Below are 26,611 nucleotides of genomic sequence, written 5' to 3'. Positions count from 1 at the left end.
CCACCGTCCAGTCGCAGGATCATCTCGTTGTCATGCCGATCCAGGAAGACCTCATGCCATTCACCGTTGTCGAGGCGATAGGTGGGTAGGGTTAGGTTGTAGTCCCCGTCCCCGAGGTTGTAGAAAACGCAGAGGAGGCCTTGGAAGATCTTAAATGGGGAAGGAGGACATGTAGTATGAGTTCAGATTCACTTTACTTCAGATGTTTGGTCTGGAATTAAACATTTGATTTTTGTGAGCCAACTTTTAATCATAAATGGGACATTGCTATTGGTCAAACAAATATGTAATGTAATGAAATGAATAATCCTAAATCGTAGCCTTATAATTGGAAGGAACTTGTTTCCCATGTTCCCACAGTAAGGGCTTGACATTAGCATGAACCAAACTGGTGGCAGCATGACTTTCATCAATTTATAACATTTCATTCTTTGTTGAAAATGAAATACATTCCCGCAAAACACTAATTAGTTACCTGGCATTAAGGCAATTAATAATATTTGATTTTCAATTAGGATTTTGGCATCCAACAATTATGAAAACAAGATTATTTATTAGTCAAAGTTCAAGCAAATCCACTGTCAACTAGACACATTTTTAATCAAGTTTAATGAACACATGATGTTTTTAATTTCAATGTTAAATTGTGATCATTGATCATGATTTCACTATTGACCAGCGTTTTCATAATTATGATGTTTGCCATAACCAAAGCACCCATATCTGGCATTTGTTGAGTCAGCTACATTTGGAAGTTTTCCTTTCTCGTGTTAAGCATTTTCTTCCTAATACTGCTTCCTCCATCATCAAAGGAGCAAGGCTTTTTATAACCTTTGTTACTATGAATCATGCAGACATTTTAATAAAGTGCAGAGACAACTAAAAAGCATGTAACTATTAAGACTGAGCTTGTGTAAGCGTTTTGTGTCTTCCATGAGAAAAATAGGTCAAAATCAAACTAAATGTTTTGCAGTGCCATGGCTACCTGTCTGAAGCGTGGCTAACATCCCAATCCCAATCAATGCTCACCTTCAGGACAATCATTTATTACAATGTGATATATGCACACTGCTAAACCGTCATAGTTCCATACTAAATGCTGGCTTGGCAGTTGACCATGAAAAACCTGTACGCCTAGCCAACTTTGGGTAACATGGTTACTGGCATTGTGCTGCGTGCTACAGTTCATGCCCCAGCACAGGGACACATCAATACTAAAACAGAGTGGGTCACAAAGCTTGGCAAGTCCTGCTTGAACTTTACACGAGCACTGTCGAAAATTGATTATTGTAGCATTTTTGGGCACAGACCATTTATAACAAACATCCTAACCCTCGGCATATAAAAAGATTAAAAGCATCACTTATAATCTTTAATGTTTTACATAACAGTAGTCATTAAAAATGCAGTAATTATAATGAACTAGAAACAAGCGAATGCTATCTGTCTGTGTTGGAGCAGAATGATGCATTCAATGTGTCTTGTGTTTTTATGCTTTGAGTGACACAAAAAGACATCTTTGTTTTTATGATAGTGGCGGAAGTCTCAGCGCCGCATCTTAAAACCTCAGCAAATCAAATCAAAACGATCTGCATGTACATGGCAAGATAGCACTGAGGGTAAACAGGGGGATAGGGTGAACTGGGGATCAGGAGAAAAAAAAGATTTTACTTGGTTGGTAAAAGGCTGGATCAATAGGCCAATTTGGCCAGTAGGCAGATCAACTCCCTGGAGATTAGCAAACATAGGGAAAATGAAAAAGCCCCATATAGTAAATGGATATTTCAGAATCAGAATCAGCTTTATTTGCCAGGTATAAGGACACATACGAAGATTCTTTCTTTGGAACATAGTTGCTCACAATGCACTTACATATACAAAACAACCAAATAATATATACACACTAATTTATACATACTCTAAACAGAAACAATTTAGAAGCAATAGGGCAATGAGTGCAATGAAGAGTGCAAAGTATGCAGAAGTGAATTATGATTATTTTGTGGAGCATAGTGCAAAGGATGCTGGAATCAATATTATTGTTATTAAATTACAGTATGAACAGCTCTGGGATAGGGAATGAGAATGATGAATAAATAATAAATAATAAGTGAGATATGAGAATGATGAGTAAATAGTAAATAATAAATAAGTGAGATATGAGAGATATTTCCACAATTCTATGACAGTGTTATCTATTTACATAAAACAAATGTGAATATGAAACCACAAAAACAACATAATAAAGCTTCTAGCTCAACCATCACCTCCAAACCAAAGTTCTGTCCGCTAAGCAGTAGCAACACGTGTTATTATAACATGATCCCAAAGCACTGGCGAAAAAAACTTGTTGTCATATGCTGTTGCTATGGCCTGAAATACATTTTAAATGAGGCACTGGTCTGGTCAAGTGCAGCTGACACTGCAATCAGACGACATGTACAAACATGCCCTGCTGTCGGTGGGGAGAGGAAAGAATGTGGGGAAAGGGAGAAAGAAAGATAGAGAGAATTTATGGATGAGAAGTGAGAATAAGGGAAAAAAACACATGTTTACACAACAAGCTCTTTTCCGCTGCTCTCAGATCTTGAGTTGAAACGGTTCCATTTTGTGTGTGTGTGATGCTAATCACGGATCAATATTAATTTAAAACAAATCCAGGAGCTTGTGTTTTTCTGTGTGTGTGTGTGTGTGTGTGTGTGTGTGTGAGTGAAAGAGAGAGAAAGTCCATTTTAAGAGGAATAGGGTGGTGGGTGGGTCGTCCTGATTTCAATTTCAAACCGTTTCTTCCAAGTGTCCCACTGTGCATAATTTTCTCCCCTCCATCTTTCTCTGCCACCGCTACCACGTAAACAGAGGACTGAGATGAGAAGGGCAGAGAAACAGAGAGAGAGGGAGAGAGAGAGAGAGATGTGAGAAAGGAGAATTGGGTGGCTACCATTAACACTCCCACGCCTTCTCGACATAATAAAGACAAAGCAAGTTTGTTGAGGGAGAAATTTGGCAAAAAAAGACAAACCAACCATTACTTGTCAGCTCTCCGTACCTCTCTCCCAATTTCCCTGTCTCTTTTTATTCCATCAGTCTCCGACACATAAAGCTCCTCTCCTCCACCTATCTTTCCATTTTTTATCCATGCCTCCCTCACTCACTCCCCCCCCAATAAAGCATCTGGGTAAAGTGCTGGATGGCTCCGAGGTTGTTTAGTGGGAGTACCGTGGCTCATTTCAAGGCTCTGTGATGAAGTATTAATTAGATGTAAGATCCACTGGGGCAGTGCTTTTTAACCACACACACTCACAGCCATCTGATTTTACCCCCAATTAAAGCTGAACAGAGCAGATCAATTTGGCTCTAGCTTCTCTCCCTGGGTGGCGTGTGAGCAAATAGGTTCAAGGGTGTGTATGTGTGCGTGTCTTTGCAGAAGCGGCATACACTAGGTGTGTATGAAGGTGTGTGACTCTATCTTTGTGTAAATAGTCCCACTGCAGGGACAGTTTGGCTTCCCGTGGCAGACTGCTGGCGATGCTGCAGCCTCGCAGACATGTGGTGCAGATGTGTTAATCTGCCCTCATCCCATGATTAAATAATGGGGATGCTAACAGAGAACTGGTTTATGGATTTTTCCTTCACCTTAAAATATACGTGGGAAATTAAACCGTACATTATGCTCATTATTAGCAATAATCAACACATATTTTCCCACCTCTAGAGATATGACCTGCAGTCTTCTGATTTAGAGACTTGACATTGATTTGGTCATTATAAAAAAATAAATTAAAAAAACATACGCTGTCGGGGAAATAGAATTTCTTTCAATTTTTACCAGCCTTAAGCCAGATGAGTGTGATTTATGGATAAATACTCTGTTAAAACACAAAATTACTATGTGTTTGTTAAAGGAAAGTTTACCATAATTTACAAATAATTTCCTAGTTACCTGGAAAGAACTTTGCAATTTAGTGCCAAATACAGGGACAATTGAGACAATGTTCTTTTAGTAAGATACAGTTAAATCCAAGTACATCATTATGTATTTCCTTTATTACAGGACACTTTTTTCCTTCATATTTTGTGAATAGTATGTGTGCCTTCATGTTCAATTCACCTGCTGTGGACTTGCTACTTTTTGTCCTGTTTGTCATTCTGAAAAATATGTGTTTGTCATTCCCCGGTCAAGGTAATCTGCCCTGTAAAAACAAATGAGCCGTACAGAGTGAACCTAATGAAGCAGTAAAATAGCAAAGTGACTTCTATCCCAGCAAGGTTTTAATGGCTTATTTTAATCAATGCATTTTTAGTCATCAACCCTAGCCAAGCAGTAGCCATGACTTGCTACTTTTGGTTTGAAGAAACTACCAAACTGCTGAGAACAGCCCTTGTGTAGACACTTTTGATTTTTATTGACTTATGTATTGACTTATGGAGCTCAGCGCAATTTCTTTCAGCAAGACTTCCTTTTCTCTTCCTAAATGGATCGGCTGGGTTGAGGCGATCACTTTTCAGTTAAGCCAATAGGATAAGCCATGAATTTCAAGAGCCAATCACAGCATTACATCTCTGCTTTGAATCTGTTTCCTGTGCTGCTGTCAGCTGTCATTTCAGCCAAGAGTGCAACCCTCCTCCCCCCCTTCCATCTCCAGTCATCGTCTCCCACCGCACCCTGGCTCTTCCTCAGACAGACCGCTCCTGTTGACTCCTTAGGTCCGGTCTTTGCCGGGATATGTCTTGTTTCTCTACCCCTTTAAAACATTATTTTATAACAATGAAGTCAAATCTCCAAAAGTACATTTCATATTATGCATATGTGCAATAAATCTGCATTTCTGCAACAAAGTCTCTGCTGATTGAATTAAACCACTGATCGCTATCCCCAAAACAAAGTTTTCCAAAGGTAGTTACTGTGGGCACATATACGGCATGTATCAAACAATATCATAAGGGTTGTTCTTGTCACTCATAACCCGAGTGATGGACTGTGACACACCATTTCCCAAGATGCATATTTCATCACACATTTAAAAGCAGTTAGAAGCAGTTAAAGATGTTATATAAGCTTGAATAGAATAAAACTGGTCTAAAATACAAGAATAAAAGTTACAGTGCAGTATAAGAAATTAACAATTTTTTAAAGAAAGGCAGTATCAAAAAGAAAGGTCTTCAGCCTTGATTTAAAAGAAGTGAGAGTAGCGGTGGACCTGCAGTTTTCTGAGAGTTGTGGAGCATAGAAACTGAACGCTGCTTCCCCCTGTTTAGTTCTGACTCTGGGGACAGAAAAATCGATCTAATGCAATCCAATACAACTGTGCTGCCTATAATGTTTATGGTTTTAATACAATTAGTTGTTTAAAGGGCCGGTGTGTAACGTGTTTAGTTGTTTATTATCAAAATCGGTGTTGCCCGTTCACAAAGTTTTTTTTTAAACTTTTTTACTTTTGGCCAACTTTATATTCGTCTTCCTTTTGGTTTTAAGTTGGCTTGTGTTGTGCGGACACAACAAAATTACCTTATATATGGTTTGTTTTCTGTCCCTGTTTTTGCGTCCTCCTCCCCTAGACTACAGCTGCCAGTGCTGGACCAGCGCCCTGAGCAGTTGGGGGGGAGAAGGTACGGTGCCTTGCTCCAGAGCACCAAGGTAAGGGACATACGGACTATACTGCTCCGCCTTTCGCGTTTTCGCTGTCACATGATAAACTCACAGGTGCTGCCAATGCTGCTAACGGCTATCGTTGCTTCCAGGCCCCGGCAAGATGGAAGCAGGAAACATGGAGGACCACATGTATTCAAAATCCAGATTTCAGGAACAGGAGTCTTCTTTGCCCGGAAAAAGAAAAAGAGATTGAAAGAGCAAGAGACCGCCTTTTGAAGCGTGACGGCTACTGTAGCTGTGATACATACTTTGAACTGCGTGGTGCGAAAGAACTGATCGCGATCGCTCAACGCTAGACGGAAGAAATCCCTACACACATTGGACCTTTAAGCATTGAGATCACACTGTAGCGTAGGGTGATGGTGTTGTACAAGACTGCATTATATTCAGAGGTGATTACAATATGCAGAGCCCCGTATGTATGCAAATGGAGAGGACATTAATAATAACAGTAATAATAATATAAAGTAGTCCATTACAACACCGCCTTTAACTTATATTATTTACACCTTTCTGACAATGAACATAATTATCTAAGAGTTTACGGCAAAGCTGGTGCATTGAATTGCAATAGATTGTACTGTACAGGTGTACCTAATAAAGTGACCACTGAGTAATGAATACTGCCAATTACCACAAATGTGGTGTTGTTCTTTGCAGTGGTGGGGAGAATTATGCATCAACATCAAGTGTGAAAAGTAAAATTGTCTTGCCCATAACATCATTTGTTGTTACTGTGTTTATGTAAAATGCGTAAAGCTTTTTCTGATGGTGCGTACATATTAATTGGCTGGTGATTAATCGCTGAACATGGCCGCCAAAATATTGGTCCTTCTCACTGTGAGGTAACACGCTGACGAATATGGCTAAAACGCAGGCGTTGCTGCCTTTACAGAACTTATTAACATGTAGCATTCTCAATATAATACATGAGTGCAGACTTTTTCTCCATAATGCTTTCTCCTCTGCATGTGCAACTAAGATTAGCTTTTTTAATCTTCTGTGTTTATTAAATCATAATTGTGAAGTATATTGTAAACCTTATCTCAGCAAGGTACGATACAAATAAAGTTTATACAAGACATGACATTTTTAAGTATACAAAAGTAAGTTGAAGACTAATTTCTAAATAGTTCTTAGCAATAATATTCATTCTGTACTTTTAATGATATTCTCCAATATCTCATGCCTACAATGTGCAGAAACTGATAAATTAAACTAGTTAAAGGGTAACTTTTTATGTCTAAGTGACTGATGAGAACAACAATTTATGAAATTGGTCCAACATTAAGCAAGACGGCTGCAGTCGGCAGTGGCGAAACACGTTGCAAAGATGTGTTAATGGACAATTATGTCCACAAGAAGTGCTTGAATTTGCCACTGATGTGTTTCCACTGTTCCAAGAAACACTGCTTTGGTTGACATAAACACTTACACCACACATTTACATGTGGACATACGCTGGCTCTATACACGCTAAAAGTATTGATATTTAAATGGAGTCTGGCGAGTTAGGGGATGGAAACTCTGGAGCTGTTTTTGGTTAAACAAAAAAAAAAGGTCTAACTCAGTAGGGATCCTTTCCATATTGTTGTCAGACCTTAAGCAGAACAGTCTGAGAATGTTGCAAAAAACAGCTCATTTAGTGGATGGAAATTTACATGGTATATTTGTCCTATAGGATTCCACTGCGGCAGCCAGTTAGAGAGTTTTCATTCAATACTGGAGCAATTTGAAAGACCTTTGTTCACATTATTAGCCTCCATGTTCCTGTTCGACACCCTCTGCTACAATTCTCCATGTCTCTCTCTCTTTCTCTGTCTCTGTCTGTCTCTTTCTCTCACCGCCAACCGGTCGAGGCAGATGACCCCCCCACCCTGAGCCATGGTTCTGCTCGAGGTTTCTGCCTCTCTAAAGGAAGTTTTTCCTTGCCTCTATCGCCTAGTGCTTGCGCTTGGTGGGAATTGTTTGGTTTCTGTAAATAACATCACAGAGTATGGTCTAGACCTGCTCTTTAGTGAAAAGCGCTGTGGGATGACTGTTGTTGTGATTTGGCACCAAATAAATAAAATTGAACAGAATTGTAAGACGCCATAGTAAAGAATGATGGCAAATGTCCACTTCCTTGACAATCAACTGGAATGCATGACAATAAAGTCTCTCCTATCCAATAGGCTTGTGGCTCAGAGGTAGAGTGGTCGCCCCTCAACAACAAAAATGGCGGTTCAATCTGAGGCTTTTCTGGGCCACATGTAGCATCACTGAGCAAGACACTGACCCCAAGTTGCTCCCTAGATACTGTATAAAAAACTGTCCACAGAATAACATTTGTTTTATCTAGCCTGGGATTAGCTGCAGCCCTGATCCTTTTCAGGTAAGAAGAACTTTCACCAAAGGAAAATGTGCACACTCTACATTGCTCTTTCTCTCTGAAATGACCTATGATTGGCCAAAGTCTCACATCTCGGGCTAGATTTTCTGTTTAAAGTATATTTATTTATTTATATTTATCATTATTACTTTCTTTCTTCTTTTCTGAGTCGTCATTTAATCCGTTGCAGCACCATCGAGATATGTTTAATTTGTTCCTGTTGTACCATAGCCCGTATAAAAAAATGGACGACGTGTCTACACTTCCTCCAACTGTAAAAAAGTGGAGCCAAAATATCCAGGATACGGGTGCCACCATCTTGTAATTTCGGAGCCAGAGTCTGTGCAGTAGTGATCGAGTGTGGGAGCCGTGGTATCAAAGTCCCACCCATACACTTATCCAACCAATCACGAGTCAATCACGGCTGTCAATCATGGCGTTTTACCTCTTTTTAACAGCATCAAATAACAAAACAAAAAAAAAATTATCAGAAAAATGAACACTTGAACAAACATCAGAGATGACAAGAACTACCTTACATGACAGAACCCATCTTTAGGAAAAAATGTATACTAAAGCTACTGGACCTTTAAACTTATTAATTACATATACGTTATTAAAAAATTACATATACGTTATTAAAAAAAAAATTCAAAAAGGTTTACCATGAACTTCCTTGCTTCAGTATTCAACAATGTTCAAATATTTTGGAGTTAGCTCGTAATGCCAGTGAAGTTAAGCTAACCCAAGGACATTTGCATTGATTTTGATTATTGTGCTGTCTTTTCAAAAATCAACAATTAATCAAAGCAATCATCTAATTTACCACTTGTAGGATTAGAGCAACAAAAAGCCTTAATTTAGGAGAATCTTACTAATATATCCATTCTTGACAAAAGATTTCTTCCACATAGGGAGTATAACAGCAGAATAAAACAAACACACACACAATTCTGCAATCACTAATCCAAGGATGGAGGAAAGTGGAGACAAAGAGACGTAACATCTTTAGCAAACCATGTCGTTGGAATGCAAGTCACACACAAAAAGCCGAAACAAAGAGCTCCTCACATTGTGAGTTTGTAGCCAGCCAAGAGTAACGCGTGCTAATTCCTTCCTTTGATTAAAAGCAAACAGAACTATTACAGTGGAAAAAATAATCCAAGAAAGCAATATGGGTATATTTCTGTCAAAGAACATTGCATGGTTTCCAATGTTCTACTGAGGTTTTTTTTCTTTCATAAGATTACACACATTTTCATGCTGTCTGCTCCCAGGAATAAATTCCCTATTTATAGTGGATAAATGATGTGAACCCACTCTTCATGTGGCTGTGAAGGAGCAGTATGACATTTGAGAGGAAACGTAGGAATGGTTGAATAGGAATGAAAGACAGATGGATGACAGGGATCAGAGGAGGACTTGTACTGTATAGCAACAGTAGCTGTGGTGTGGATAATCATCATCCTTTCAGACAGTGATGTTCAAACAATAACTGTGGTTGCAACTTGGGTGAGAGGAAAGGACTGGGAAGGTTTTGCCATGATCCTAGAGAGTAAGTCAGTGGTGGAAAGGATGTAAAAAAAATACACAAATATGAAAGAGCAAGTCAAGTGTGAGCACATCAACCAGAGGAAAATACGAGTGGGAGAAATGAAGCCTTCAAGACAAATAACCAAATAATACAGTAAATGTATTCAGTCCAGGCAGTGTGCTTTCAATGTCAATCTAAATCATTTGTACTGCTATTACACCATATAAGAAGCACTATAAGCCTGACATCACTTTGAACTGGGTGCATATTTATGTTAGATTGGAGTAGATTATTATGGGAGTAGATTATTACGTAAAAAACGTAAAACGGGTTCGGGCAGGGAATTAAAAAAAAACTAGCTACACTCCTTCTTTTCTATAATGTGGAACCAACAAAGTACGAAGGAGCAGCCAATGACAGGTGTTGAAACAACATTCAGTAGTAAAAGCTAGTTACCCTAGTATAGGGTGACAAAATGTCTTCTTTTGCCCAGACATGTCCACTTTTTACATGCTGTACATACAGAGAGCAGATCAGACAGAGAGCACATACAGGGAGCAGATAGACAGGGAGCACATACAGGGAGACAATCAGACAAGGAGCACATATAGGGAGCAGATCGGACAGGGAGCACATATAGGGAGCAGATCAGACAGGGAGCACATATAGGGAGCAGATCGGACGGGGAGCACATATAGGGAGCAGATCGGACAGGGAGCACATATAGGGAGCAGATCGGACAGGGAGCACATACAGGGAGCAGATCAGACAGGGAGCACATATAGGGAGCAGATCAGACAGGGAGCACATATAGGGAGCAGATCGGACAGGGAGCACATATAGGGAGCAGATCGGACAGGGAGCACATATAGGGAGCAGATCGGACAGGGAGCACATACAGGGAGCAGATCGGACAGGGAGCACATATAGGGAGCAGATCAGACAGGGAGCACATACAGGGAGCAGATCAGACAGATAGCACATACAGGAAGCAGATCAGACAGGGAGCACACACAGGGAGCAGATAGGACAAGGAGCACATACAGGGAGCAGATTAGACAGAGGCGCACATCCAGGGAGCAGATCACACAGGGAGCACATACAGGGAGCACACCAGACAGTGGAGCAGCGTTGCACACAAAATGCCGAAGCGCAAGTGAAGCTTCACAGTTGAACTGGAAAAAAAAATTTCCACGTGCCGTCCCGGTCAGGACAAGTGGGAGGCGGAGTGCACCGTGTGCAAAGCTAGCACATACAGTGGTGTGAAAAAGTGTTTGCCCCCTTCCTCATTTCCTGTTCCTTTGCATGTTTGTCACACTTAAGTGTTTCGGAACATCAAACCAATTTAAACAATAGTCAAGGACAACACAAGTAAACACAAAATGCAATTTGTAAATGAAGGTGTTTATTATTAAAGGTGAAAAAAAATCCAAACCATCATGGCCCTGTGTGAAAAAGTGATTGCCCCCTAAACCTAACAACTGGTTGGGCCACCCTTAGCAGCAACAACTGCAACCAAGCGTTTGCGATAACGTGCAATGAGGCTTTTACAGCGTCCTGGCGGAATTTTGGCCCACTCATCTTTGCAGAATTGTCCTAATTCAGTTACATTAGAGGGTTTTCGAGCATGAACAGCCTTTTTAAGGTCATACCACAACATCTCAATAGGATTCAGGTCGGGACTTTGGCTAGGCCACTCCAAAGTCTTCATTTTGTTTTTCTTCAGCCATTCGGTGGTGGACTTGCTGGTGTGTTTAGGATCATTGTCCTGCTACAGAACCCAAGTTTGTTTCAGCTTGAGTACACGAACAGATGGTCGGACATTCTCCTTCAGGATCTCTTGGTAGACAGCAGAATTCATAGTTCCTTTTATCACGGCAAGTCTTCCAGGTCCTGAAGCAGCAAAACAGCCCCAGACCATCACACTACCACCACCATATTTTACTGTTGGTATAATGTTCTTTTTATGAAATGCAGTGTTCCTTCTACGCCAGATATACTTGGGCACACACCTTCCAAAGAGTTCCACTTTTGTCTCATCGGTCCACAGAATGTTGTCCCAAAAGTCTTGGGGATCATCAAGATGTGTTGTGGAGAAATTGAGACGAGCTTTGAGGTTCTTTTTGCTCAGCAGTGGTTTTCTCCTTGGAACTCTGCCATGCAGGCCATTTTTGCCCAGTCTTTTCCTGATGGTGGAGGCATGAACGCTGACCTTAACTGAGGCAAGTGAGGCCTGCAGTTCTTTGGACGTTGTTGTGGGGTCTTTTGTGACCTCTTGGATAAGTCGTCACTGCGCTCTTGGGGTAATTTTGGGCGGCCGGCCACTCCTGGGAAGGTTCACCACTGTTCCATGTCTTCGCCATTTGTGGATAATGGCTCTCACTGTGGTTTGTTGGATTCCCAAAGCTTTGGAAATGGCTTTATAACCCTTTCCAGACTGATAGATCTCAATTACTTTCTTTCTCAATTGTTCCTGAATTTCTTTGGGTCTCGGCATGATGTGTAGCTTTTAAGGATCTTCTGGTGGACCTTACTGTGTCAAGCAGCTCCTATTTAAGTGATGCCTTGATTGTGAACAGGTGTGGCAATAATCAGGCCTGGGTGTGGCTAGAGAAATTGAACTCAGGTGTGGACAACCACAGTTATAGTATGTTTTAACAAGGGGGGCAATCACTTTTTCACACAGGGCCATGATGGTTTGGATTTTTTTTCACCTTTAATAATAAACACCTTCATTTACAAATTGCATTTTGTGTTTACTTGTGTTGTCCTTGACTATTGTTTAAATTGGTTTGATGTTCCGAAACACTTAAGTGTGACAAACATGCAAAGGAACAGGAAATGAGGAAGGGGGCAAACACTTTTTCACACCACTGTATGTTTCAGTGTCTAATAAAGGTGCTGGAGATCTCAAAGCTCACATGAACACCAAAAAAACTCATCTTATTACATTGAAAAGGTTTTAAGAGATATTTAGTTGAAGCTGGATTTTGAAGCTGACACAGAATAGGTCACATTTAGAACATTATTTGGTCACCCTAACCGTTTCATTTCCACGTTGTTGCATCCCACAGAGACCGCAGATTGTTTCCCTGCAGCCATTGGTGGTGACACCACAAAATCAACAACAAAATTGTGTTACTGTTGACAAATCAATAAATCAAAATAACGTCACCATTTCACAAACAGCCATGAGACCGGGTTGCTATGTGGGCCTGTTCAGAAAAGAGGAAAATATGCCTTCATTGTAAATGCTATGCAGTATGTTCTTCAACCTATGTAGGCATTACAATGTGATAAACCATGTCAGCTTTAATGACTTTGACAGGAACGTTTGGGGAACCTATCTGCAGCTTGTCCAGACAGCAATAAAAACACTACGTATCGTAAGTGCAGTTTATGACTGAAGAAAATGACTGCTGTTACTTTGCAGGATGGAACACATAAAAAAAAATATGCAAAAAACGATTGATTTGTTTTCGCAATTTTTAAAAATGAGGAAAAAAGGTCATTTCTACACGTCAACCCCCCCCCCCTACCACAACACACAAACAACCCACACACACCACCACACAAAAACCACAAAAAATTAGTAGCTTACCTCTAGCCGGGGTATTCGCCTGCTCCTTTGGTCAGGTTTAGTATGAGCTGCTGTGTTTGCGGTTCGAACCAGGCTTGAACCCTTTCCCCGCCCCGGCGCGGGAGCCAGCTGGAAGTGGGCATGACTGGCCCTTCAAAAAAATACTTGGGACCTCGGGTGTTGGCACACACCCACCCCAAAAACCCACACACACACACACACCCCAAAATTCTTTGATATGCTATTGGAAAAAACCCAATTAAGTTTGAATGAACATGTAATTTTAAATTTAAATTAGAGATGCTGCTTCCAGGGGGAACCTCATTTTGAAGAATCGGTTTCCAATCCCCCAACCCCCCCCCAACCCCCCTGTGGACAGGACAGAATGTGCTAAATACACATGATGGAATATGGATGCTTTAGCTGGGGTTAAGCTTGGTTCTTCTTTCTTAGGCCCATGTTCCCAGAAGTGGATTTTGTGCATGCCAGGCAGACGAAACCAAGCACACCTAAAATGTTTTCAAAGCCATTCTTCCATCTCATAACATGTGCAAGTTACATTTTCATCCGTCTATCGCTTCCATACCTCTCCCTCTTTGTCTCTTTTCCGTGCTTTGATGAATTTGAGTGGCTCATGAAATCCTGCTTGAAGGCACTGTCAAATTACACATTTTGGGTTACTTCTAGGCATATAATATGCAACATATCAGCTATGTCTTCTCAAAACTCCATCTTGTGTTTACTGTTGTGTTTATCAAGACCTCAGAGCTGTTTATGTGGTATTTTGTTGATATTAAATCATATTAACACCATACACTTGGAACTAATATTACTTTCCTTTCTTAGATGTTGTTCAGAACAGAAGACACTGGTGATGTATTTTTTGGTAGTGAAATGGGGGAATTTATTAAATCCCTGGTTGAATTTTTGAGGCAACTGAGACTGTTTTGTCTTCAGGTTTGTGAATTAACCCCCTATCAGCCCTTTAAATTTATTTTAGTTTGGTACGCACCTTGACCCAGAACAGGAAGTTGGCCATTTTAGTTTTTAGTATGCAGCCATATTTTTGCTGAAGGGACTCACTCATTTCATCTGCTGCGATTCTTCTTTTGTTTATGCCTTTGAAAGCATTGTTTGTAAGTACTAGTCTAGCACAGACTATAGAACAATATCTGGACATTATTTTTTCAATGAATATTTTAGAAAGCATTATTTTTGTAAATTTGTAAATCGTAAGACTAACCACATGTACTGTACGTTAGTAAGTTATCAGCTTAACGGCATAACATGCAGACTGTATACTTAAATCAATATACAACTGATGCATAGTAGCTATGTAGAGTTTATATTACAGTGTATAATTTGACTGTGCATCTTGCTTATTGTATATTTTTGTTTATGTTCTACAGTTTCACTCCTACTGTATTTGATTAGCTTGGACGCTATATCCTGACTCCCGTATTCATTTGGAGGTTGGCTTACTGCTGAATTGTGTACACGTACGCACACAAGGTGAGCAGCCTAGAGACATACAAAAAAACAAAGAGTATTTTCTTTCTGAGTGGTTTTCTTAATTTGTTGTAGATGCTCTTTCTTCCTGATATTACCATGCATCTTGGGGAATAGAATGCAGAGACAGCAACAGATTGGCATGGGGTACTTTCCATAAAATCATCTCTCAATGCAAATCAAACCAGCTATTAGGCTAACTGAAATAACACCATGCCAATATCTAGGTGTGGTGAAGGGTATGTGATTATGTGAGGCTAATTTAATTCCAAAGGCCAAGGGACATTTATCAGGATGCATAGTATACTGATCCATGAAATAACTAGCCTTTAATAATATAAAAATCTGCCTGCTTCTATGGGATTTTAACATAGGGGGTGTATACTTATGCCCCCTGTATTTTAACATAGGGGTGTGTATACTTATGCCCCATGTATTTTAACATAGGGGGGTGTATACTTATGCCCCCTGTATTTTAAGCGAGAACAATTATTTATTTGCAATAAATTATTTGTTGCCAAAGAAAAATAATGTCCTTATAGGTTGATTTTTTGCCCAAAATATTTTAGTTAAGGCATGAAGATCTTTCTCCAAAACATGATTTTTTGTTATTTCTCTTTTTAGCCAACTTTAGCATGGGTTCATACACTTATGAGCATCACTGTATGCTGTGAAATTGAGTTGCACATACAACTGAGTCTAATGTAACATGTAGGATGACCTAAAACATTCATACATACCCTTTTTGTGGTGCATAAAATATGTATAAATAATTGACATTCATGTATTTATATATGTTTTAATGTAAAACATGCATGTAGCACAGTGAATCCTCCTGATTAACTGTATCTGTGGATGGCTACCGTACCTACAGGCCTAGAAGCCTGCCATCAATGTTGTTGAAAACACATCACAAATAGGTCTAACTCGGCTAACATACGTTGGACTCATGTTTATGTATATGTTCAGACATAATAACTTTAGAACTTTTTTTTTTAAATGATTAAACAATAACTTTGAGCGCCCCTCTAAAGATCCCCTAAGGGACCCATCCTCCTGTATCTCTGCTTTAGATGGTAACATATGCAAAAAATGGATTGTAGGATACTATTGGCTGAGTATGGCTGCAGTATAATTTGTAATATGAAAGCAGATTTGTGCTGTTTACCTTGTAATTGCCAAACAAAAGAAAAGAATTCTTCTTCATTATACTATAAATAGTGTTTGACGCACTTTCCAAACTCGTGGATGGACTCTAACAGTACTCCCTGGATCATATTTCATCATCTTGTTTTTCACTCATTCATTTCCGTCTGAATGCCAGCTAAGTGAGGTGGAACGTAACTGTGTACCATGGAGGATTTCAATATTACTACAGCACAGGCCAGGAATTGTATTTTTTTTTGAACACATCAATATTTAATGTGAATGCCAGAAATGCAATTTGACATCAGGTGTAAAAATACTTCAGCTCAGGCAACTCAATCTCTAAGTTCAAAACAAATATATAGGGGCTGTTCTTTTATGACAAATGACAGAGATACGACAGGAAATGAGGGAGAGAGACAGATGCAACAAAAGTCTCCTGCTGGACTCCAATTGTGGACGTTACAGTACACCATCGACATAACCCTAAACCCCGAAGATATGGGGACGGCCCATAAAGAGGGTCTGCAGGTTGCAGCCAGGCTGTTTTCATGGGCTCCTTAAAGTAATATAGATTAATCACAGTCTGCATGTGAGTCTTCTTCTTACAAAGATTGCCTGATTGGTTGCCAAAATTATCCACGTGTCCCCAGTTGGTCATTGACTCCAGAGCTTGTTGCTTTTTCAATCATATGAATCATCTCATGAATATGGAGAGTGATTCATCTGCAGTCATTCATGCATCTGTTTTGAGAGAGTCCTGTCAGGCAGAGTCTCTGTGCGGTACGAGTAGAGAACCAAACGGCTGTAAAGCCTGGCAGCGGGTGCTGCAGTCAGCAGAAAGCATCTCTAGAGTGCTCTCTTCAATTTTGGAGGATAGGTACAAGGGGCAGTGCAGGAGAGTTATTAAAGATCCCATCTCAATCCAACAACAGTCTCTTCCAACTGCTGCAGTCAGGCAAATGCCTCCACAGCCATAAGGCCAACACAGAGACGCTCAACTGCAGCTGCTTTCTTCAGGCCATATGTTTCCTAAATATGAATGCAGCCGAGGGCCTGCATGCTGCTCTCTGCAAGACTGTGAGCTATATGTGCATGGCTTTACAAATAGAGTACACCCTATGTGCATGCGGCACGCCATCAAGCAAATGGTTATTGTATACCATTTATGTTAGAAAGGCATGGAACAGCAGCGGGGGATAAAGTAAGTCGGTACAATCCAATGTCCATTGTTCACTCAATCCTCTTTTACAATTCTAGATTACACGTTTACAAAACGGGAGGTTTCCACCCTTAATGTTTATGAGGGCATTCATGATAAAGTCTTGTCAACTAGATTTAATACAGCAATAAAGACTGACACTTTACACTGGAAAATAATAAACTGGGTTTACTTGCCCTGCATCATTTGAGGCTGTGAGAGAAAACAGCCTGTGAGCAGTTAAGGTCTCTCATCTTGCCCTCTTTAATCACCACATGAAAAAGAATCTTATTTAGCTGTGCTACATAACATGGAAATGTGCATCTGTGAAACTGTGATTAATCTAAGTGGGACAATTATATGGCCTGTAAATCCACATATTTACTAGTAATGATATCATTATGAATCGTATAGCCTGGTAACTTAACTACCTTGGTTACCTAACTTAATATAAAACCTCCTAAACAAACTTATTTTCCAAGTGTAATGGGTGTGACGTCATGGCCCTGTGAAGGGCGGAGGTTATTTAGGGACACAGGTAATGCGCGTTGTCTCTCTCGGCTCGCAGTTCAGGAAGGGTAGCGGAGTGTATGAGACGCGTGCAGGCCAAACATTTCAGATGTTTGGATGAGCTTAATCTTGGAGCAGAGGTACTGATTGTAATTTTTGTGCCGTGAAATTTATCAAACATGTAACAGAAATGTTCAGTGTATTGTTTTTCCCCTTTTTCTAGTAACGGTCATAACGACATTAAAATCATGCAGCGGGCCTGAATGAAACCTAAATGACTCGAAGGTACGGCAGACTGTCCGATCATTTTATAAAATGTACTGTTTTAAAATATTCTGACAAGGGGTTTCATATTGTTTTAACCTGTGTTTTTTTATAGGACTACAAGTGCAATATTGTCTGTCATTGTTTTTTCCCACACTCATTTAAAGTAACGGGCATTTATTTTTATAATTAGTTTTCTTTCTTTAGTTTGGTCTGTTTTGTTCTTTTGATATATTGTCGTCGTGAAAGGGTAAAGTGCAATATTGCTGACGGGCGCGGCCCAATCTTAGGGCTGGTTACAGGCTGAACGATAGCTTTAGAGACCCCTTAATGCTTACTTTTGTGGTTTGACGTGTTGCTTTTTATTATTCCCTGCATGTGATTAATGTCTGAGTTTTAAAGTGTGCAGTGGTATTTTGTTATATTCTCTTTTATTGTGTGTATTGGGTCCTAACGCATATTAACAGCCTCTAAATTATTCTAGTGGAATTTTGCTATTTATATCAAGTAATTGCGCCGGTGCCATTGCACTTTAGTTCTTTCTCTTTGTTTAAAGTCTCCAATGTGTTCACGCTGGCGCTGTTTGCTGTTTTTTGCTAGTATTTTTAATCTATGCAATTTGTGAATAAATTACATTTCTATTTTGTATGTGGCCTCCTGCTCCGGTTTGTTCTGGAAACTTACCTGGTTTCAATCACTACACAAGCATGAAACATCTGTGCTCAGCTACTACCAACAGGGCTCAACAGTGGGGTTTTTTTTAACCGCTCTGGTTCTGGAAGTGATTTTCCCCATTCAGTATCTCCATTGATGTTTCACTAAATGCTTAAATCAAGAGTTTTAAGTCTGGGATCAAGCCAACCAGCTACAAGATGACTCGAGACCATAAAACATTTGATGTGATGCAAAAGACAATTTTGAAAATGGCAAAAAAAGGCAACGGTACAATACTGTGTACATAAATCCCAGACGTCAATGGTGGCAGCTCGTTCTAGCCGTTCGAGGGTGGGCCAAACATTTCCTAGGTAACTGACGTCACTGTTACACTTAGGAGAGTGGGTAGTGTTGTATGTATCCATAAGATTGTGAATACACCCAGTTTTTCAGAAAACAAGGTTGATTTCATATGGACTTGCAGCTTGTACAGGGACAGAAACTTTTTGTTTTGGAGCTTGTGGTCAGTGTACCTTGGATGGTTTAAACATGATGGCTAATAATCAAAATCCTTATTGAGAAAATGAATGGGATTATTACTGAGCTCTATTATGCTTTAATTTCACATGCCATAACTCAACCTCTGCAGCAAATATTTAGCCAAGGAGCAAAGGATCTTTCCAGGACATATGGATGATTTGGTTTTGTTGCAGATGGTACAATGAATCTACCAACAAAAAAAAGAAACTGTGCTTGGCTTACCCTCTTCGCACTGGTGTCCTGTGTATCCCGGCACACACTGGCAGCTGAAGGAGCCCCACTCGCCGTGACAGCGACCCCGGTGGCCACAGGACGGATAGCCCATGTTGACACAGCTGCTATCGGTGGTCAGGCAGCCTGGAGAGCTGGACTGCGAGTCGGCCGGGGAGCCCAGATCATACAGCTGAATGGAGGAGATAGAGGGGATGGTGAGGTAGCAAATGTAGAGAGGATGGGAGGAAAGGAATGATCAGAGGTGGAGGAAGAAAAGATGGGGATATGGGAAGGGAACAATGAAAAAATGAGCAGAGAGAAGAAAGAAGAGGGAGAGATTCAAGAGAACAGCATTAAAATGGGGAAAAAAGGTAAGTTGATATGAGAAGTAAGGAGAGTTGAGTTTGGAGGAAGCAAACAGGAGACAAAAAAAGCAAGGTGACAACAGAAAGGGGGAGACACAAGACGGACAGGATAGGGGGTAAGTAGGCAGAGGGGGAGTCAGAGTTTGACAAGAAGTAAAAAAATTCAAATGTGTTGAAGGACATGAGCTCAATGTACACTGTGGCCTTCTCTACTTTTCCACTCTCATCACACTCTCTCTCTTTTCCCCCTCTCTGACTCACACAGTGATGAAACCAAACACTGGACGTTGAAACAGCATGGCCGACAGCATAGAAAGCCGTAATGACGGGGGAACCTTGAACACCTAACTGTGTGTCCCTCGCAAAACCATGCCATAAAAGACATTGTGTTCAATCCCCTCTCTGTCCAACCGGACTTTATGAGTTCTGTTGGTGCTGCGGTGAGGACGTGCAAAGGATTGTAAAAAACTGGTAGTGAGTCATGCTGCCAGGAAGTCGCTGATTGGCTCTGACCTCCAGCAAAGAGGCATCTCACTGGTTGCTGACCTTTAAAAGCTACAGCTCCTCTGTTTGCTTTGGACCGATCATGTTGATTGCCCAGAACTGAAACACAGACATTAGCAATCAATCACTGAAAGACCTGTCGGGGTGTCTGCAATTGATTTGACTGTGTATCTGTGTCAGTGTGGTGCGTATGTGTGGTGTGTGTCTGATTAAAACACTTGGACCGATATACAAGTGGAATGCAAAATTCAGCTTAAATTACAAATTCTAGCTTTGGCTGAGCAGAGTGACACGTCTCCATACAGAGACACTGTGCTGCCCTATTTATCAAGATTCATTTCAGATGTCTCAGCCCACAGGAAGTGGAAACACAAATTCAACACCGAAATACAAAGTATACAGCTGTGAGTGTTGGATGCAGTGATTAATTTCGGTGTCACAGGCGGAAATTGCAGGGGGGGGTCAGGACCTACCCCATCTGAGGGTTGTCCCCAGTGTCACAAAGGTGTTTTTTTTTTAAACTGCTTCCTTTCATATGTCCGCTAAATAAATGTAATGTAACATAATTTAACATGTAGGCCAAGATTTTCCTTATACATACAGCAACATTTTATTTTATTCTTTTATTCTATAAGGGCTACACATTCATAACTTTGGCCCAGAATGTTCTGCAATGTTCGTTAAGTCAGAGTCTTCCAACTTTAATTAAAAGCTGCTAGCACTCAAAATGCCATTAGCCCTTGTGTCTGCAAAGTTCCATACTTAGAAATGGAGTGACAGATTTGTCAAAACAACTGAAAAACTTAAAGCAGTTAGGTTCGTCTGAGAGCTGAAGGGAGCGGAATCATGACAGGACAAAGATGGAGAGAGTTAAAATAAGACGATGGCAAACGACAGCCAGAGGGAAGAGACCCAACTCCAGAATAGAAACACAATTAGAAATTATATGATATTATATTTTCCTGTCTCTTATTCTGGACACAATTTAATGTTTGCCCGTCTTTAGCCCAATCTAGCTTACATTCTTCTTCATCCACACATACCACATACTGTTTCCACACAGCCATGCATCAACAGGTTATTAATGAGGTGACATGGCCTTGACGTGCTGTGTCTCAGTCTGGCTCAAAATCAAAAATATGCTAAAGTATACAATACAGACACAGGAAACACATATAGATACTGTAGTCACAATCGGATGATGGCAGGATCACATGTCTATATATACAGTATATATATATATATACAAAGAGACAGAGTAAGTAAGTAAACCACAGATAAATATGGAGACGTACATAGAAACAGGTACATACAGAGTATGCAGTTACAGCAAGTAGCTATCATTGTCAACTACCTTTACCGCATCACAGGCACACACACCTCGAGTAAAAACAGCTGAGAATGTGACATTAAAGCACTTTCTGTGACTATAAGAACAACACCAAAAATAAGAGACCAACAAAAATGAAATCATACAATGCCAGAACATGTCCATCAACTATTAATCATCAGTTTGCCTACTGTTGCTTGCTCTGTAGAGATTTATTATCCTCATGTTCGCCCACTCACATCATGCAGATTTCGCTCATTAGCACATAGCGTTTGTGCAGCCTTCAGCTACGTCTCCAGTTAAGGTGCACCCCACAAGTACAAGCCTTTAGCATTGCAGCAGGGGAAACATAAAGCCTTTTATATCCCCACTCTTGAGATTCACATCTAACATCCTAATAGAGCTTTAAAAGGTCTACTGCATAGATACAGTAGACGGTTGGAACCTGCCTGGCCGGTAAGGGCCCTTCTGTGTGGAGTCTGCACGTTCTCCCTGTGCCTGCATGTGTGGGTTTTCTCTGGCTGCTCCGGTTTCCTCCCACAATATGAGCCAGTAAAGTCATACAGGCTAGGTTAATTGCTATATTGCTCGTAGGTGTGAACGTGAGTGTTGATTGTTGTCTGTGTGTCTGCCCTGTGATTGTTTGGAAACAGGAAAAACGGTGGTTTTTCGAAACGAAAGTGACTGACCAGGCTTCTGTCATTTGAAGATAGCTATCAGAACAAAAATTGAGATTTTAGTGTACATACACAAAAATGTGTCTCACTGTTGGACTACAGATGGGTCCCTACAAGATGATTGGGTGACAATAAAAGAGGTTGAATTAACATTGAAAACACACAGTGTATGTACAGTAAGTACTTACAATAATGTAACAAAAGGGACAGATACATAAATGGAACAGGTTTTGAACATAATTGCTATCAAAAGAGAAACAGGAAGTTTGGTGCTGATGTCTGGCTCCAGATGGAGTTGGACATTTTTTTGAGTCTTACTTTATACAAGGCTTTGGTAGATCACGCCAAGATAAGGTTTAGACAAAATTTGTGACTCAGCTTTATAGTCCTCCTCAGCTGCAGTAAAAAAAAAAACATATCAGAGTTTATCGTGCTTTTGACTCTCCACTTATGTCTCTCTACATTAATCCAAGATCCTCCACTTGAACATTTGAAAAAAACTCACTTCACTGAGAGTCCAGCAAGATCCGCTCCTACATCACCAGTAGTTACTCTTTTACTCTTATCCGATTTGAAGTAGGCGCTGCCGCAGTGCTCAAAGCAGCTGTGAGTACCGCTGTAGCAAAAAGAACCTGTTAAAGCTTCTGCTGTCTCCTTTAAAGTGTCATAAAAGAGGAAAAGTCTTGCCCCCCTCTTTCTCACATTCTTTGCATAGAGAATATAAAAAATGCCTTCATCATCAGATCGCAAGCATAGCTGAACGCAGAGCACACTTCACACCAGTTGGAACTTAAAGGTGCTCTAAGCGATGTTGGGTGACGTTACTTCTTGTTGACGTTCAAAGTATTTTCAAACAAAACGAGACTAGCTTGCCCCTCCCTCCTCCTCATCCTGTCCCCCCTCTTCTGTGTTTCCGCGCACTAAACCCCCACCCCCACCCCCAAATCCTTCTTGTCGGTTATTGGCTGGAACTCTGCTTGTGTATGTTTCGTGGTGCAGGTGGGCACAGGTTGTTTTTGTTGCCGTTTGTAGACGCTGGGCTGTCTACAGACACTGCAATTTTTTACATTGTGTTCAGGGGAGAGGCAGCTAGCAGATAGTAAGGAGATTTTTGCTGTATGTGACTACAAATGTCCTAGCCTAAAACATGCGTGACATCGCTTAGAACACCTTTACATCTAAATCCCTAACATACATACCACACAGTGAGAGTGACAGTCTCACAGAGCGAGACATTATCACTGGCACCGAGTAACAGATGTATTATTGCTTCTAAAAGAGTGATCATTTACAAATTACCTACTTTGAGCAGTAAGCCTAAAGGGTAACTTTGATAATTTTCAACCTGGACCTATTTTCCTATGTTTTTGTGTCTAAGAGACTTACGAAAAAAACAATTTTTGAAATTGGTCCAGTATTTAGCAAGACCGGTGCATTCGGCAGGCCAATGGGCAATTGCGCACCTTCAATTTTATGCCACTAAACGTGCTTGTTTTACCACCAACAGGCTGAGATTATTATTAGGGTCCAACAACATTAAAATCTCTACAGAGAGAACTTTTTGAGAAAGAGTAAAATCCTATTTGTTTAACATGAAACAGCCAAACCCACCAAAAATATAAATAGAATTTTAAAAAGAATAGAAAAACTTACTGTCAGAGGACAGAAATTAACGATGTGCATTTGCCCATACATTGCAGCCCGGTTCGTATCTGCCGGTTACAGCGTTCTGAGTCAGTACTGGACCAACCAGATTTTTGTTCACTTAGACACCAATGCATGGGGAAAAAGGGTGCAAGTTGAAAACTACAGAAAGTACCCAAATACATCTTATTAAAAACGTTGTTGTCTTCCTCCAGTGTGATGTTACATATTACCCTGTCATCATCAGCTGGAAAGGATGTTTCTACCGTATCTGAGGCCTGTGTTCATAAACAAATGATAGGCTTTTGTTGGGGTTGGTCCGGATTGACATGGTTGAGCATGGAGTCCTTGACTTTTTAACTCCAACAGAGCAGTGGAATGTTACATGAAAGTCTTGACTTGAAGTCAGATTTAGGCAGGAGAGGAACGGTTTATATTCCATTCCACCATTGGAGGGCACGTGTGTAGTATTTGAAAGCGCTTTGAGCTTACAGTTAAAAAAAAAAAAAAAAAAATCGGCTCTTATATGGCACAAGGGTACTGTGAATGTTGAAATGTGTTATTTAATCCATTTATCAGCTAGAGTGCAGGCGTGAGTTTGGGTCTGCTTGTGTGCTGGGGTGCTATAACGGCTGTGTGCTTATTGGTATGTGTGTACCTTGTGTGTTAGTGTGTGTGTGTGTTAGTGTGTGTGTGTGTGTGTGTGTTACCTTGCTGTCCACGATGAGGTTGCGGATGCAGCCTGTGAAGTGTTTGTGTTGAAGCTGAGGGTAGATATAGGGGATGTCCTCGTTCACACCGCCGAGCTGGAGCACCTGGCTCATGTTCAGGTGTCTAAAACACACACACAGGCATGGACACACACACACACACACACACACACACACACACACACACCACACACACACACACACACACACACACATATATATATAAACAGACACTACTTCCACTCAGGGCTCATAGCACACATAATACATGCATTGCCATTCAGTCATTTGGTTAAAGTAAAGTAAAGTAATAAAGTAATATTTAAGACTTTTTAAGAACTTTTGAAAAACACCTAGGATGAAATTTATTTAACTTTACGGCCATATAATGGAAAATCTGTGTTGAATTTAAAGCAATTTTACTTGAATTTAATAAAACATTTCTGTGTTTGTAACATAAAATGACTGAAATAGTTGTCACATTTAGCGCTCTCATGTTATGAAACTAAAAATACAAAATAACGTGAATTTAAACGTTAGCCACACAATATATATTCATGACGTTAAGGCCTTTATTTAATCCTACAAAAGGACAAGAAAAAATATAAGACCAAAGTAAAAGAAATTTTAATAATTTGTCAAAGAAATTCTTTTAAGGACTTATTTTTAGAATAATAAATGCAAGACTTTTAAATGCATTAAAGACCCTGCGAGAACATTGTATTAGGATTTCCCCACACTATTAAAAACACTTTTTGCAGCCATTGCTTTGGCTTTCAACCCCCTTATTTTAATCAGCCAGTTAACACAACAGAATCAAAAAGCTGTTGGTTGCAGCACAACAGCAGTAAACACAACATTGGCATGTTATACCATTTTTGGGGGAAAATGGGCTACAAGTGACCCCTTACATATTACACTAAGTGATTTTAACCATTGTTGGTATTACTGCAGCTTTAAAGTGAAAACACAATACCGTCAAAAGGTAAAAAGAACTCATATTGCAGTTATCAAATGTCATCAAACCTCAATGAAGAACATGAACTGGTGCCAAACAATAGTACGGCACAAGCGTAAAAGGCTAGTTATGTTCTATTAGCAAAACTAAATTATGTTATTATTGCTGTTCTTATACAATAATAATGGAATAAACATTTGCCCTTAGCCCTTTCATGTAATATGATGTATTCAGTAATCAATAATAATAATAATAATACATTTTATTTATAATGCCCTTTACATTTCACAAGGAAATCTCAAAGGGCTATCAACTATCAAATAGCATTGATGCAAAGTGAAAACATTGATACACATGCCTTTATGTTGAAATTTGAAGGTCATCAAGGGCCCTTTAAGTTAACTAATGCAAAAAATGTGCAACGTGCACAACTGAAGTTCTATTTTTATTTTTGTATTAAAACAAATAGATTTAATTTAAATGTAAGATAAAAAATCCTATTTTAGTTGTTTAAGTGACTGTGTATTTGAATTGTCTCATGTCAGTCCCATATCAAATCAAAATTGTATGGCAGACTTTAAAATATAAATATAAGCAATCATACCGTTCAACCATATTGTTGTCCAAATACTGACTATAATATTTAAAATAAATAAAAACATTAAAACCCATGAAATGACAATGATGTACTGTCCCCTATGCATCCCCACACATATAAAGTCACAAATACAGGCGGGTGTGTGTGTGTGTGTGTGTGTGTGTGTGTGTGTGTGTGTACCTGTCAGTGTTGGGTGTAACGCCCAACACTTCACAGGAGGAGTGGTCCTCGGTGGTCAACCAGCTGCCTAGTCCTTCAGTTTCCATCACCGCCGCCCCTGAACAGCGATCCAAGGTGAAACGCACTTCCTGAAGAGCACACACAAACACGGACACGCTTTACAGAGGCTGCACAATAAATCGGTTGTTGTCATTGCTATATCAAGTTGTGCAATAAACACATCGCAAAAGGCTGTAACGCATGACAGAAGACTGTGACCCATCGCGTAAGACACTCGGTGATTGGTAAGTTAGTTAAAAGAGAGTATCAGTGGAAAACTGCACTTTAAAATTGAACTTTTTTTTTTTTTTTTAACGGTGCCTGTTGTGTTCGGTTTGGTGTACCATGTGTTCAATAAAACAATGTTTTTTTCATTCAACATGCAATTTGAATTTTTTTGGAGTATACTGAAAGCAGAACGAAGGTACAACTAA

The 26,611-nt window shown here is 40.0% G+C and overlaps 1 protein-coding gene across 1 annotated transcript in view; it reads right to left on the bottom strand.

Annotated features, from left to right (window-relative positions):
- Positions 1-26,611, bottom strand: part of LOC116692225 (neural-cadherin-like) — a 347,629-nt gene that overhangs the window by 47,075 nt on the left and 273,943 nt on the right. The window contains 6 exon segments of the mRNA XM_032520340.1: positions 1-149; positions 13,157-13,286; positions 18,450-18,462; positions 19,182-19,362; positions 24,403-24,526; positions 26,139-26,266. The exon segment at positions 1-149 is cut by the window's left edge and continues 116 nt beyond it. Coding sequence (XP_032376231.1) covers positions 1-149; positions 13,157-13,286; positions 18,450-18,462; positions 19,182-19,362; positions 24,403-24,526; positions 26,139-26,266 — 725 coding nt within the window.

Source organism: Etheostoma spectabile, chromosome 1 (assembly GCF_008692095.1).
Source record: "Etheostoma spectabile isolate EspeVRDwgs_2016 chromosome 1, UIUC_Espe_1.0, whole genome shotgun sequence".
NCBI classification, from domain to species: domain Eukaryota; kingdom Metazoa; phylum Chordata; class Actinopteri; order Perciformes; family Percidae; genus Etheostoma; species Etheostoma spectabile.
This window is presented reverse-complemented; position numbering and strand designations above follow the sequence as displayed.